Below are 16,339 nucleotides of genomic sequence, written 5' to 3' on the forward strand. Positions count from 1 at the left end.
CACCCACCACTGCCAGACTGGATGCCCGGGGACTGCTCCCTCCGTCAACATTTCTGAGCGCCAGCTCCGTGCCTCAATGCTGCCAGGACCCGTGGGGATGGAGAAAACGGGCGGAAATGCCCGCTCCAGAAGAGGTGGCTGGACCAGAGTCAGTGCCCTCCGGAGAGCACGAGGGCAAGAGACACAACCCTTGGCGCATTTTGGAAGAAGCAGCTGGAGCAGAGAGCCTTGGGTGATGCCCCTGGTGGGCCCTCATCAGAGGCTTTGCACGGTCCTTTTATGGAAATGGTTTGAGCTGCCGGTACCCCCCAGCCAGCCTCATCCATGAAAGCCAAGGTTAGAGTCAGCCTGCTTGCTGCCTGCTGGGGCCCTTGCTTTATAGGAGGCTTAGCAAATGCCCCCTGGGACCTGGGATTCTGGTGCAGGTGCCACAGTGACCTGCAGGAATCCTTGCATTTTTCTGGCTCTCTACACAGCGTTGGTTGTTGGAAGCCAGGTGGCCCGAGGGGGTAAGGAATGAAGGGAAAAAAATACAGTTACGGCCAAGTCCCCTTGTATGCGTAATGTGGCTAATGACATGGACCTTAAAGGACCCACAGGTTATCAGTATTTCAGAGCCACCAGAGGGGGCACAACCCTCCTGGCCTGTCCTCATCCACTCTTTCCTGTGCCTTGTGTCATCCTCCAGTATCTCCTCTGCCTCTCCATGCCCAGTACACATGACATCATTGATACTGTGGCCCGGGGGGTGGGCGGTCCCCTGTTTATTGTTCCAGTTTGCTGACATTTTCTGATTCTTCAGGGACCTGTTACTTCCAGAGAGCAATTCTGCTGTCACCCTGGGGAAGAATCAACAGCCAAAGACAGTTCAACAGTCCTGGGTCCTTGACCTACTTCTGAAAAGAGAAAGTCCAGTTTAAGAGGCAGCCCCAGGTGGTGGCACAGCCAGGGCCTTGGAGACAGACAGATCCAGGCTCTGTCGGTTACCAGCTATGCGACCATGAGCAAGTCACATGACCCCCTTTTGCCTCAGTTTCCTGATCAATGAAATGGGCCTTATAGGCACTAGCTCCCAACTTTGCTTACAGGGATGCTGTGAGAAGTAAACCCAGTCCTGTACATAGCACACAGCACAGGGCCCAACGCCTGAAAGGAGCCCGATCAGTGTTAGTGCGGACGTCCTTTAGATAAAGGAAGATGGCCAAGGGCAAGTCCAGGGTTGGCTTCCTGCTCCCAGAGCGGCAGCTCACACCAGTTAACCTACGATTGTCCAGAGCCTAACAGCCCACCAGGAAGGCTCAGAAACCCAGCCCGTCTGCACCTGGCAGCGAGGCCATCTCCTGGGGACCGTATCTCATTGCCACACTCTGGACTGTTGAGTGGCATCAGATAAGAGAGCCAGGGTGCCTTCTGTGAGGCCTTGGCTGGGTCCATAGGGTCAAGCAAGCGCTCATCTGCTGGCACAGGCACTGCCCACGTGGTCTCCCTGGTGCCTGCTCTCAGGTGCTCCCGTGACCTATCCATTCCGCTCTCGGATGGAGAGCTGCTGTCTTCAGATACACCACTACTTTGACGCGAGTTCCTGCTGGGACTGTCACTTGCTTATTTGTTGTCAGCTACATTCCTGCTCTTCTTTGCTCTGCCCTGTGTCATAAGGGCTGAAGCCCCACGAACTGCACCTCCCAGACTCCCTCCAATGGGCCCCCAGCTACGTTCTGGGAAGAGGAGGCGCTGACAGGGAAGGTGGGAGGCGGGGAGAAGCAACTCTCTCCCTTCCTCCCCCGTGGCCCCCGGTGGCGGGTGTCAGGCAGTGGCGACAGCACTAGTGACAGCCGAGGATGACGGTGGCAGGGGCTGCAGCCTGGCAGGGTCGCTCCTGGGTTCCTGCTGAAGCAGCTCAGCTCTACCGCCGGGGCCTTGGCATCACGCTGGTCCTGAGTCCCCTTGGCATCTCCAGCCCAGGGCCGGTAGCGCTTTCCTGCAGTCACTCCTCTTGGGGTACCCACCTTCCCCTCCACACTCCTCCAGGCTTCCAACGCCTTTGCTCCCACTTCCTGAATGAGTCCCCTCTGTGTGCAGAACCCAGATGGCCTCTGTTTCCTGACCAGACCCAGACTAACTCACTGTTTGAGTGACCATCCAAGATTCACATCTTCAGGGTGGTGGCACACCTCTGTCTGGCCCCACACGCGCCAACTTTAAAGTTCAACCTTTAGAAGGCAGACTTGTTTCTATTTCCCCCTTTTTCCAGTTTCCTGGATGGAACCACCCCAAGGTCCCCGTGTTCCTCCTGTCATCCACTCACTTCCCCTTTTGGAACCTTGATGAAGCCACAGCAACAGCCTAAAGCAAGAAGTAAGTCAGAAAGAGAAAGACGAATACCATATGTGAACACATATATATGGAATTTAAGAAAAAAAAGTCATGAAGAACCTAGGGGTAAGATGGGAATAAAGACACAGACCTCCTAGAGAATGGACTTGAGGATATGGGGAGGGGGAAGGGTAAGCTGTGACAAAGCGGGAGAGAGGCATGGACATATATACACTACCAAACGTAAGGTAGATAGCTAGTGGGAAGCAGCCGCATAGCACAGGGAGATCAGCTCTGTGCTTTGTGACCGCCTGGAGGGGTGGGATAGGGAGGGTGGGAGGGAGGGAGACGCAAGAGGGAAGAGATATGGGAACATATGTATATGTATACCTGATTCACTTTGTTATAAAGCAGAAACTAACACACCATTGTAAAGCAATTATACTCCAATAAAGATGTAAAAAAATAATAATAATAACATCTAAAAAAAGAAAAAGAAGTAGGAACGTATGCCTTTGACTCCACAATTACACCTCCAGGAATTTACATGAACTACATAGTCACAGAAGAGACAAAACGTGTATCCCCCAGACACGGTCATTACAAGACTGCTTACAATTGTGAAAAATCTGGAAGCACAAATAGAAAATGGGCTAAGTAAATCTGGCTTCGTATATAACGTCTATTTTTTTAAATAGAAAAATGTTCATCATCTATTATCAAGTTAACAAACAAAACAGGCTACAGAGCAGCAGACATACTGTCCATCTGTAGAATTGGACACACATGTATGTGTTTCTGTTGAAACACAGATGTTTCATATAGTAGTTGCCAGAATACTGACAGCGGTTATCTCTTGGGGGTGGAATTTGGGGTGAGTTTTATATTCTTCTTTGTTCTCCTCTGTGTTGTCTGAATTGTTACAACAATTGACAGGTCCCTTTTACAAAACACTTTGTTTTTTAAAAGGCGGTGTGCTGGGAAGACAGCAGTGAACAAAACAGACAAAAATTTCTTCCCTCACGGGAAGCTGACATTCTAAGAACAAAAAATAAAGTAAGACATATACTGGGTAAGGTGGATATTGGTGCGAGGCAAAAAAGCAAGAAAGGAGAAAAAGAAATGCATCTAGGGAGAGGAGGCTGATGGTAAGGGAGCAGATTACAACTTTTAAAAGGATAGTGATGCTTGAGCCAAGACCTGAAGGAGGTGAGGGAGCAAGCCATGTGATATATCTGGGAAAGAGTGGTCCAGGCTGAAGAAATAGGCAGTGCAAAGGCCCTGAGGTAGGAATGTGCCTGGTACATGGGAGAAGCAGCAAGGAGGCGTGGGTGATCAGAGTGCAGGAGAGTCATAAGAGATGAGGTCAGGCAGGTAACAGGAGACCAGATTACGTAAAACTTTGGCTCTTACTCTGAGTGAGATGAAAGCCACTGAGAGTCTTGTGCAGAGGAATAACCTAGTCAGAAATATTTTTAAAAGACCACCCTGGCTGCTCTGTGAGAATGGAGAGGGAGCAGGGAGCCCATTTAGGAACCAATTGCAATAACTCAGGTGAGAAAGGATAGAGTGGTTTGGACCAGGTAGTAACAATGGAGGTGGTAAGAAGTAGCTGGATCATGGAACTCTCTAGAAGGTAGAACCAATGTGATGTGCTTTTGGATTGGATATAGGCATGAGAGACAGGGAAGAGCTAAGAATTACTTCAAAGTTAGAGTGAAAGAGTCCTTAAATCACTGCCCCACCAAGTGGACAATCCCTTCTGCTGAAGCACCAGCTGCTCCCATCCAGTCTCTGCTTGGTGCCCTCCTAAAACAGGGCCCTCACTACCTCACACAGTTGAGTCCGGTAACTGCTGGTAAATCCTTCCTTGGCTGAAGCCTGCTATCCTCCGCCATAAGTCTTATGCTTGCCTTCAGCTTGCCACCTTGAACCATCACGTGCTTGTCTCATGACAGGCCCACCCGAACGACACCCTACGCCTTGGGAAACACAGGTATCAGGACAGGTACCGGAGGGAAGTTTCAATCTAGAATCTACAAGACTAGGGAATTCCCTAGTGGTCCAGTGGTTAGGACTCCACCCTTTCACTGCCAAGGGCCTGGTTTCAATCCCTGGTTGGGGAATTAAGATCCTGCAAGCCGCGCGGCAAAAAAAAAAAAAAAAAAAGAATCTACAAAACTAGATTTCCTTTTTTCTGTCTAGCACCTTCAAACTGATATTTTGTTTGAACTCAATTCCATCCCACCCCAGAAAATGTCAAATTTCCCCTGGCTGTACCTTCTGCAAGATGAAGGCCATCCTGACCTTCTAACCTGCTTCAGCCCCAGCTTCAAAAACCCTAAAGCAGGCCCAGTCTCTGAGGCCCCACTCACCCAGGACGGGAGCTCAGACTTTTCTCTGGTCTGCCCAGATGGAATCAGTGTTATGTCGGTTCCTTCCTCTGATATCCTCGATCTCAATCTCATACATAGAAGTATAAATATATAAATATATATGGGGATTCTGATCAAATGATTCAGTCCCTATATCTAAATTTAGGATTTATATGCCAGCCCCTCTTTGTTCCTGAAAGATTCAGTTTTTTGTTGCTGTTTTTTAATCTCACACAAAAGAAGTCAGTTAAAATTAAAACAAAAGACTGTTCAAATGAGTAAAAGCCAGAAGCTGATGCCCTCAGGTGTGGCACTGGCATTCCAGTTTAGCTGTTTCTTCCACTAAAGATCAGAACAAAGCCTGGTCCCTCTGGGCCATAGATTCTCTTCCGGAAAAAGTGAAGGGGTTAGTCCCTCAAAGCCGGAAGGCAACTCAGACCTGAGTGTCTGATTTTCACTCCACCTGGCGCCTCCTGACTTAGGACCCAGGAGAGAGGAAGTAAAAATGCCCGCTGACCATAAAAAGGCATTTGGGCTGCACTTTCGGGAGTGCAAAGCCGCCATCGCGTCCATGTCTGATTCTGATAGGCAGATGCCATCATCCCCATTGGACACAGATCAGGAGACTGAGCCTCAGAGGGATTAAATAACTCTGCCAAAGTCAAACCTCAAGAAGCCTGGCCTCCCGTGACTGCCATTCTCACCACTCCCTGCTGCTTCGAATTGTTTACGCGCTGGGATTAATAATCCCTCTCCTCGTGGGACACTGCGCTGGGAAACCCCTGGAGGGCAGGGCCTTTATTCTATTCATCTTTGTGTCCCCCAGGGCATCAGCATTGTAGATATCCAATAAATGCTCGCTGGAATTGCTTTGAACTCCACCGAAGCTTTTGTAGAAGTGGGTGGTTAGACTCAATACACCCTGGCTTTAAAAAGAAAAGTCCCCGCAAACAGCTGCTTTGAAAGTTTAAAGGTTGAGGAATCCAGGCCTCTGCAGGGGCAAAGACAAACAAGCAGTTTCCGGGGAACGGCGGCAATGCGACCAGCAGGAATCCCACTGCGGACGACCCCTACTCACTACTGCACAAAATGTGTCTTGGGCAAGTGGCATCAGCATCCCCTGGCGCTGGCTTGAAATGCAGAGTCCCAGGCCCACCCCGGAGCCGCCGAAGCAGATCCTGCATCATAAGCTCTCCGTGCCGAAGTCTGAGGAGCTCTGGGGGCGGCAGAAACCGCAGAAACCAGGCAGCTCACCAGCTGCGCGCCCTGCAAATGCTCGGGGTGGGGCTTTACTCTGTGCAATGTGGTTTCCGACGCTTGGTTTGGTTCTGGAAAAAGAGCAGTAGGTTTGCTTCTGGCAAAGGAGCACACTTGATTAAAATTCTAATTCAATCAGGAAGGCGAGAGAAGGGCCCTCTTCCTTATGGGAAGTCAGATCCTGGAGGGCATAGGTTCCTCCAGATTTCTGAAATTCCATCTAGGTCTCCACCAGGGGACACTGGCAAAGTCTGGAGACGTGTTTGTTTGTCACAACTGGGAAGGATGGTGTTACCGGCATCTAGGAGGAAAGGCCAGGGGTGCTGGCTTCCACCTCGTTGGCCAGTGAATCGGTTTCTGCTCCAATCCAGAGAAAAAGGGTGGATTTACCAAATTTAGGGAGGTCTGGGAGCTTTCGAAAAGAGCCATGCCAACCTTTAAAAGCTTATCCTTCACAAGCACGAGAAAAGTTGAAATAAGACTCAAGGAGTAAAGTAAGGCTGGGATAGGTAACTGAGAACAGAGAGAGCAGGGGGAGGAAGAAATGTGGCACCAAAAGGCCAACACCCAGAAAGTACATATAAAAATCTTGTTTATTACACAAACTACTTTCTTATTCTTAAGAAAGACTTAAATACCCCCCTTCTCCAAATACATCAGGTTTTTCTCACTTCTCTATTTTCCAAACCTCTTGAAATGTGGTTATAATGGGAAAAAATAAACTTCTTTTCCCAAAACTATTTTTTAAAGAAATGTGTAAAAGTCACCAGAGATCAGATACCACATCAACAACTCAAGAAAGGAACACCGGAGCTGCCCTTGAACGACTGACTTTGTAACATGCTTCGCACTTGCCTTCCCTCCACAGGACTCAGAAGTCACCAATGTGGGTCGGGAAAGGACGGTTCTCTGAGCATCTTGCCCAGGGTCCCACCGCAATCTTCGGGCACTTGTCCTGCCAGGAGCTCAAGGCCTTCTCCAAAACAAGAGAAGGACACCTGAAGGGCCAGGAGAGCTCCCAGGAGTGGGGCAGGCGGGAGAGAGCTGAGAACGAGCCTGGCATGGTAGAGAGTGTGAAAAGCACCAGCATTTCAGATTGAAATGCGAGGGGAGGGCCATTCCTTCCCATAAGTAGGTTGAGCAGAGTAATTCCGTCCTCTGCTGGGTTCGCCAGGCTCAGGGGTGACACAGGCAGGGATGCCTGGCGCATTCGGGATCCCTTTACTGCGCGGCTCGGATACACGGTCCGGGGGCAGCTCCATCAGTTGCCATCCGGGGCATCCGGCTGCGGCTGCGGCTGCGGCCCCAGGGACGAGGCCAGTTTGGTGAGGGCCCTCGCTATGACGTCCAGGTGGCCATTCATCGTCCGCAACTCCACCAGGATGTCCCCGACGCTGGCTTCCAAGGTCGCGGCGGCGGCGGGCCGGGCGCAGGGCGGCGGGGAAGCGCCCGGGTCCTCCGCGCCCTCCTCCCTGCCTGCTGCACCCGGGCGCGGGGCGCAGGTAGCCGGCCGATCACGCTCATCCCCGCGGACGCCGGGAGGGGTGGTCGAGGGGCAGCCGGGCAGCCAGTCGACGAGGCGCGGGGCTCCCTCCGGGGAGGAGGCGACCACCGAGTAGAGGCCGGCGCGCCGGGGGGCGCCCGAGCCCGAGGCGGGAGGCGCAGGGGCGGCGGGGAGCGGCGGCAGCAGCGGGGGCAGCACCGAGGGCCCCGGGGAGAACGCCTGGGGCTCGCAGGACGACGAGGGAGAAGGAAGCGCGGTGGTGGAGGGGCCTGGGTCCTCGGAGGAGAGGAACAAGGTGGTCGAAGACTGGGAGTCCAAGGTGCTGGGCTCTGAATCTGTCAAGGAGGAAACGAGAAAGGGTCACTCGGGCATTTATTGAGCGCCAGTTGTATGTCCCGCTCCATGCTAGGTATAAAGGAACTGAGTTAGAAGGTGGAAACTTATTTCCTACCCCTAGATCCGATAAGGAAGAGTGGGTCTCAGGAGCACGGGAATCCATAGGCAGGGGAGACCATGGAGTCCAGCAAGGCATCCTGGTGGGTAAGGCTCTCTCCTGAGGTCTAGAGAGGGGCACTGCTGGGAAGACAGCGAGGGAGTTCCAGGCGGGGGCGGAAGTTGCAGCCTGTTCGCAGGCAGTCTTGCCAAGGACAGTAGGTCAAGGCTGTGAAAGGAGGACCCCTCCACCCCGCTCAGAAGCAGAGTGTGTTAAGCGGAGGGCTCCCTCCACTGTCCCAGCAAAGCCAAGCTCTCAGGAGGAAGTTGAAAGAGTTTGGGGCCAGGAGCCAGATCTCAGCGCTGTTTCCCACTCTGCCAGAAAATGCCATGGAACCTTGAGCCAGACCCTTCCCCCCTTGAGGACTTGGTTTCCTATCCCAGTGACCCCTCGGTCCCAACCAGGACTGATCAACCAGCCTTCCAAAGTCTTCAGCTTGGGGCTTCCCTGGTGGAGCAGTGGTTGAGAGTCCGCCTGCCGATGCAGGGGACGCGGGTTCGTGCCCCGGTCTGGGAGGATCCCACATGCTGAGGAGCGGCTGGGCCCGTGAGCCGTGGCCGCTGAGCCTGCGCGTCCGGAGCCTGTGCTTCGCAGCGGAAGAGGCCACAACGGTGAGAGGCCCGCGTACCGCAAAAAAAAGAAAAAAAAGTCTTCAGCTTGGAGCACGGGTCTAAGTTCACAGGGGGCCGCACTCAAAGACTCTATAAGCGTCCTGCTGTGAGTTCTCCCCTAATCCCCTGAGTCCCCACGTAGAAAGTGGGCAGCAGCTCTTTGCAACTGGGTATGGCAGCAAGGTTTACCAACCTCAGGTCAAAGGATCCACCTCAATGCCAATGACCTCAGCTGTTTCGGCCGCCCTGTTCCCGCCTTTGGGTAGATGGCTCGTGCTCACCCTGGAAGCGGTTCTGAGTTTTACTGGAGCCCAGTCTCCGAAGGCTTGCTCCCAGTTCCAGCTGGAGTGTCTACTCTTGGCTCTCCTCATTGGCAGTTTGGGTGCCCACCTTTATGCCCTGCCCTTGAGGGGTTCCAAGCCTTTCAAAGGCAGAGCTTGCTCTATTACCTCGGCCTGTTATCTTGGGGAGGTGTGGGTGGGAGAATGACATGATGACAGAGCCAGGGAGTAAACACGTTCCCCATTGCTTGTGAACGTGTGTGCTTTCGCTGCCCCTCATGGGTGAGCTGTTCCGTCATTTAGGAGTTGAGTCTTGCGGAGACTCAGAGCAATCACCTGGCGAGAGTTTGTTCCCTCCTCCTGACTTCAACCCAACCACATTCTCACAGTACTCACAGGTCCCAGATGTTCCAATGTCCAGTCGGTATGGTTGTGAATTTGGTCTGATGGGAGCAGAGAAGCAATGGCTCCTCGGGGACCGCAGTTGAGGAGAGCCACCCGTGCGCCCGAAAACTCCTCTGATGGAGATTGCATGGGTACTTTCTGCTATTGGCTTTCACAGAACTGCCTCTCTTCCACCAGAACTTAAGTTCCTCCGGTTTCTGTGAGGCTCTTCTTTTGTTAACCACGCATCTCCGACACTTCTGGGCACATAACCCTCGTGAGTTGAAAAGAATCAAAGAGAAATCCTACAAACTGTTGGCTCTGCTTTTGCTTGAGAACGATGTTAATAAGCTTCACACACAGCAGACAAGAGGCCATTATATATAATCGAATAGAAGTCTAACAAGGAAAATGAGATAGAGGCAGGTACACAAAATGTTCTAGCGCAGTGTTTCCTGAATTTCCATGTGCAGTCCATTCCCCTGGGACATTGTTAAAGGGCAGGTTGTGATTTGGCAGGTCAGGACTGGGTCCAGAGACTTGGCATTTCTAGCCAGCTCCCAGGTCATGTGGGTGCTGCTGGTCTGGGGACCACACCTTGCAGAGCAAAGGTGTAGACCAAATATACAAGGTTGTCAATAAAGCTTAGGGTTCACAATCATAGAAACTAGAGTAACCGGGGTAGAGGAGCAACCTAGAAGTCTCATATGATCATGAAGATAGTAATAGTAATGATGTGATGACCTCGCCTAGCCATCAGAGGAATAAGAGAGGTGGCCTACCCTACTGTTAGTTTGATGGTTTTCCAGCAAAGCCTTGAACGAGTGAGCACTGGCTTAGGGAGGAGTGAAGGGTTCTTAAAGAAGAAAGCCCTTCACTGCTGTTTAAGCTAAAACTTCAAAGATTTCTGCAGTGACCATGCATGAACATGCCTTGCCTTGTCACTGACCTTTAGCAGAAAGCGACTGCTTCTTCCCAAGCCTGTAAGTCAAGGTCTTCTGAGTACTTTCTGTTCAATCTTATTGCTGCGTCAGGCTGAATCATTGCTCGGCTGGTAACTATGTACCTTGAACGGCTGACCTTTTCTATCTTTTTTACACCCACTTGGCATTCCCTGTCACCACCACTTAAACCCACCTGCCTGGACCTAGGCTTTCCCTGGGGGACGCCTGTGGAAGAGGTGAAGTGTGCAGCTGGCTACAGGAACCTGCAATTCGTTTGCAAATAAACCCTTCAGATCATCCCCTAAAACCTGCCCCTCTTGCTACCTTCCCCTTCTCAGTAAGTAACCTTCCCTTTGTTTAGCCAAACACCCAGGACAAACCCTTGACCCATCTCTTTCCCTTACTCCCCACATCCAATCTGCCAGCAGTGGTTATAGCCTCTGCCTTCAAAGTATATCCAGCATCTGATCAATTCTCACTGGCTCAGGCAGTGGTCCAGCTACTGGTGGCTGAGCTGAGACCAGAAAACGGGGCTCCTGAGTTCCAGGTCAGTGCTTCCTCTGCCACACCCAAAAGCTTACTGGATTTGAATGAATCATTTAGAACTCTCCCCTGGCCCTATTGTGTCTCCCCAGCCCTCCTGGCCACCCTCCACCATTTGCCCAGGAAAATTGTTTGCTGAGTCATAGCCTCTTTTTTATATAAGATAATGGCTACATTTATTCATTAAGTCATTCAACAAATATTTATTGAGCACCTACAATATGCCCAGCAGAATGCTCCACAGTGTACAGAGCCAGACCTAAATCCTGACCTCACTGTGGAGGCAGAAATTAATCAAATAATTGCATAAACAAATGCGTAATTGCAACAGAGATACAATCTACATGCTATAAGCATCTAAAAGAAAAGGGAGGGTTTGACCTAATCAAGGAAGATTCCCTGAGGAAATGCTGTTGGAGTGGAGTAAGGATGAGTAGTTAAGTAGGAAGAGGGGAGAATGTTGATGCATGAGCAAGGGCCTGAGGCAGAAGGGAGTGCTGCAAATATGTGGGACTTCCAGAGACAGCCAGTTTGCTGGCAGTGGAGAGAGCCAGGGGAAGGAAGTGTGAGGTGAGATGAAGCTCAAAAAGGAGAGCAGGGGTCAGGAGATGGAGTGTATGATAAACACTGCCAGTATTGCTCAATATCCATTTTTTTCCTCTTTTTCAGCTGGTCCATGACCACTTAGAATAAAGATTACATTTTCTAGCCTCTCTTCCAACTAGCTCTAGCCATGTCACTAAATTCTGGGCAGAAAAATGTCAGTAGAAGTGCTATGTACAATTCTTTGTTCCTGTGCCTGGGTTTTGGTTGCAATGGCTGGTGCTCAAGCAGCCCCTTTGGACCATGAGGTAGAAACAACATGCTAAGGATTATAGAGCAGAGAACTGAGTCCCTGAGAATTTTGAGGAACTGCTATACAAATTCTAGCTGGCTCAACTGTAGCCTTTTTGTATGAGAAAATAAAATCTTATCTATTCAAACTCCTGTTAAATTGGGTTTTCTGTCACTCACAGCCAAACCAAATCCTGATAAACATGGCTTTGCTGAATTTATTAAGGGGTTTTGTCATTATTCTATGAACGATGGAAAGCTTTGAAAAAGTTTTAAACATAAGTGTGTGTGTGTCTGTGTGTGTGTGTGTCTCTATGTGTGTGTGTGTGTGTGTGTGTGTGTGTGTGTGTGTGTGGTATGATCAGTTTTGTATTTTGAAAAGTTCACCTGGCTGCATTGGGCAAGAAGTGGACAGAATAGAAGCCAGGGACACAAGTTAGGAGGTTGCCGTTGCAGGTGAGAAATTACAAAATGACAGTGGCTTTTGCTAGGGTGGTAGCTAGAGATGCAGAGAAGTAGACAGCTTCTAGAGACAGCTGGGACCCAGAAACATTAGTATTTACTATCAGCAGGGATGCAGGAAGTGGGGGAAAAGGCATCAGAGAAATGGGTGCACTCCTGGCTGCCGCTTCAGTGCAAGGTTCCAGAAATTCTGGCTGCAGAAGGGGAACTTTCCCTTTCTTATGCTCTGGAGTCTGGGTGGCCCCTTCCCAGCCCACACCCAGCCGTGCAGCATAGCTCAGCTCTGACACACCTCAGCAGAGGCAGCCCGTGGGAACATTTTCCCAGGAGCCTGGAGGGAGGAGAAACAGGGTAGCTTTGGGCAGGGAACCAGAGAAGCAGAAGTCTGTGGGAAAAGGATGAAACCTGTCTGGGGGAGAAGAAACATCTCTCAGCAGTGCAGCCAGGCCCTGGCCTTTGATGGTTCAGACTTGGCTGGGCCACTGCCTGCTTCTTTCAGAACCCCCGGCACACAAAAGGGAGGGTGAGTGTCGGATGAACTAAACCCAATAATATTCACTCCTTTTATTTTCCAGAAACGTCATGAGACCCACAGGGCAATCTTCTGGTTTTAAGACCTGGTGAGTCACGCCTACAAATACCTCTGACTCAATGTGATCCCAAGCCCTCACCAGGCATCTCCCAGGAACGTGGCTCAGCAGGAGAGCCGGAGCAGGACAGCCTGGCAGGGGAGAGAAGGGCTGGTGTCTCTGGAGGGGGTGAAAAGGGCCGGCTGCAGTACAGACCATGGGATTCCTGACTTGACACTGACTGCTCCCAATAACAGCCAACATTGACGTTGTGCTATCCCCAAGACACATGCTAAATTCTCTCTTCTAATCTTCATGGAAGACCATGGTGTGGATTCTGTTTGTAATCCCATTTTCTTGTGTAGGAAACTGAGGCTCTGTTATGTTAAGTACCCTGCTCACTGTCACAGAGCCAGGATATGAATCCAGGCAGCTAAGGCCAAAGGCTATCGTGTGTGAAGGAGGGCACGTGCTTTACAGAGTTTGCAGGGATGAGACAAGGGCTGAGAAGGAGAGCTAACATTTGTGGAGGGTCTGCTACACTCTAGGCTGATGATTTGTCACCCTGACTGCATATTAAAATCACTTGGGGAACTTTATAAACACTACTGTTGCCCCAGCCAATTAAATCACGGTCTCTGGGGAGGGTGCCCGGGCATCTTATATTTCAAAAGCACCCATTTTATAAGATAACACTAATACACAGCTAGGGTTATTCGACAAAAGCAACTTTCATATGTTTTCTTATTTAATCCCAACAGTGGCCTTCTTCCCATTTTCAAACGGAGAAACTGAGGCTCACAGAATTTGGATAGCTTAGACAAAGCCCACAGCCACCGAGACCTGATCTGTATCTGGCTGACCCCCATGCCATTCATGGTGATTCCATTCTCTCTCATATCTGGTCCTCCTCCATTCTGAAAGCGTGTGAACTTTCTTAATGTAAATTTCTTTTGCAATTTGCATCTTTTTTGTTCAAGTGCGAGTACTGTTTAGGCCAGCTGTTGGAGAGTAGCAGTGCAGTCTATAGCTACTGAGTAGAATGCGCTGGCCCAGGGGCCTCTGAAACCATGGCTATGGCTTCATCCAGGCTCTGCTACAGCCAATGGACCAGGACATCTGAAGAGATGCCCAGTAGCCCTGGCCAGGATGTGCCTGAGGACTCTCCCAGAACATTGCCCATTCACTGGAGTCCCTGCCTCTGAGGAGCCACCCTCTGAAGATCAGAAGGCCCAGCCCTGGGGAAATCCTTAGTCTCTGTTTCCAGAAGCATTAGTGACTTCCCAAGGATGACATGGGAAAAGTCATCACCCTTTTACTTCCGTGTGAATTAGCCGAGCCTCTAATTTCCTAGTGGCTGAGGGCTGCGCTAATGAGAAGGGGTGTTCATCATCAATCAACTTAGTAAAAAAGCAGCTGGGAAGGCAGAAGGGCAGCCAGAGACTGATTTGAGCAGCCAAAAGATTCTCCGGCACAAAGAGTACTTTTTTTTTTTTTTGGTGGTACGCGGGCCTCTCACTGTTGTGGCCTCTCCCGTTGCGGAGCACAGGCTCCGGACGCGCAGGCTCAGCGGCCACGGCTCACGGGCCCAGCCACTCCGCGGCACGTGGGATCTTCCCGGACCGGGGCACGAACCCGCGTCCCCTGCATCGGCAGGCGGACTCTCAACCACTGCGCCACCAGGGAAGCCCAAAGAGTACTTTTTAAAGAGGGGAGAAAAAGAAGTGACAGCAGGGGTCTATCCGCCCATGCTCATGGCAGGATTATTCACATTGGCCAAAAGGTGGATGCAGCACATGTGGCCATGGACGGTTAGATAAACAAAATGTGATATTGATATAATGGAACATCACTCAACCTTAAAAAGGAAGGAAATTGTGATACTTGCTGCATGGATAATGCTTCACATTTTGCTAAGTGAAGCAAGCCAGTCACAAAAGCAGATACACAGAATATTATATGATTTCTCTGGGGTGAGGTTCCTGGGGCAGTCAGAGTCACAGAGGCAGAGAGGAGCATGGGGGTTGCCAGGGTTGAGGGGAGGGCGAGTGGAAAGTTAGTGTTTAATGTGCAGACTTCGAGTTGGGGAAGATGAGGACATTCCAGAAGATGGATTATGATGGGTGGTGAGGGTTACCCAATAATGGGAAGGTACTTAATGCCACAGAACTGTACACTTAAAAAAGGGTAAAACGGTGAATGTACACTGTATATATTTTACCACAATAAAAAAAAAACAGGTGGGGGAGGTGTGACGGTAATTCACAATTTTATCCATATACTTGAAGGAAGGTCTATGTACGAACTTTCTGGGACGGTTTGTAAAACAGGAATAAGAAAAACTGGTAAAATAAATTACTGTTGAGAACATTATAGATCAGATGTAAACACCCCGAAGACTCCCCTAAGAATGAGGACCCTTTACCCAGATCTGGACCTAAACATTACTGCATCATTAAAGACTGTTCCATTTTCAGTCAGCAGGGTGAAAAGTTCTAAAATAGTTTTGCTGAGACTGTGGACATAGGTTAGAAGAAAGGAAAGTCTGGAGTCTGACACTTTTAGATCCACTTTTAGACTCATTCTACTTTTGGAAGCAAAGTGATGTCAACCCTCCAAGCATTTCGCAGCCAAGCTGCTGGCTCCTCAGGGTCCCCATTTCTCACTAGCACCACTGACCACCGAGAAAAAGTGGGGATTGTTTCAGTTCAAGAGCCTCAGGTCCTCAGCCCGGCCCCTAGCTGCCCCACCCCTTCCTCGTTCACTCTGCCCCAACTATTTCTTGAAGGTATCAGACTCATTTCGACCTCAGGGCCTTTGCACTTGCTGCTCTGCCTGGCATGCTTCCCCCCTCGAACATCCCCATGGCTCCGTCTGTTACCGCCTTCAGCCTTTGCTCAAGGTCACCTTCTCCAGCGGTCTTTTCTGGACACCCTAGTTGAAAGGACTACCCTCATTCCCCCACATCAGTTTTCTGTACCCCTCGTCCTGCCCCAAAGATGCTGTCACTGTCCCACTCATACCCTGGGGCTTATTCCAGGTGGAGGGAGTTATATGAGGCTTGGGAATTGTGGCCTGAAAGACAATTTGAAAGAGCTGAAGTGTAGGGTGCCCAGGGCTGGGAGACTTGCATGAAATGACTCACTAGGTAACAAGGACAGAGAGCTGAGCGGCTGGTCTGCTAAGGTAAGGAATTTGAGCTTGAGCAGGCAGAGGGGAGCCACTGAAGGATGTTAGGCAGGAGAGTGATAGATTTGATTTGCATTTTTAAGCGATTACTCTGGCAGCTGGCCTTGTGGAGGCTGAACACAGGGGGTGAGGCTGGAGGCAGGAAGACCAAATGTAAAAGGAACCTCTTGGCTCTTCAAGGAGCTCAAATGATACTACACCAGAAAGAGACACAAGCGTGAAGTCCAGCCAACCAGTATTAGAAGCAAATTTTTTTTTCTAGGAATGGATTGAATTTCAGCAAAAAGAGACTTTCCTGCCACCCTTTATGGACAATACAGTGAGGGCTGCCTTCTGCCCTGGTTCAAGTTGTCCACCCTGGGCCTTTCATGCATCAATATTCAATAAAAGCGAGCGTGGGTTTTATGGGATTGTTTGTTAAGCGCAGAGCCAAGCTTTTCTACTCAGACAGAACGGCTCTGCCAACGTCTAAATTGGCCGTTTTTTGCATATAGGGTGTGAGGGATATCTCTATGTGTCTTTATGAGCACACCCATTTGGAAGGAGACATATGTGACTATATATAATATCTTTATGTGAT

At 50.3% G+C, this 16,339-nt stretch overlaps 1 protein-coding gene across 4 annotated transcripts in view; it reads right to left on the minus strand.

The window, feature by feature from the left end:
• Nucleotides 1-6,241: 6,241 nt before the first annotated feature.
• The window catches only part of RUNX2 (RUNX family transcription factor 2), a 312,766-nt gene continuing 302,668 nt past the window's right edge, over nucleotides 6,242-16,339 (minus strand). Inside the window, exon 5 of one of the 4 annotated variants that reach the window (XM_089918650.1) lies at nucleotides 6,242-7,784. In XM_089918650.1, the coding sequence (XP_089774776.1) occupies nucleotides 7,207-7,784 (578 nt within the window). In that variant the 3' untranslated portion in view covers nucleotides 6,242-7,206. The remainder of the gene's footprint in view (nucleotides 7,785-16,339) is intronic. The other 3 variants (XM_089918652.1, XM_089918653.1, XM_089918648.1) reach the window with 3 other exon arrangements.

This window comes from Delphinapterus leucas, chromosome 10, assembly GCF_059928025.1.
Source record: "Delphinapterus leucas isolate spDelLeu-1000000601 "Yukka" chromosome 10, BTC_Dleu_Yukka2, whole genome shotgun sequence".
NCBI lineage: Eukaryota > Metazoa > Chordata > Mammalia > Artiodactyla > Monodontidae > Delphinapterus > Delphinapterus leucas.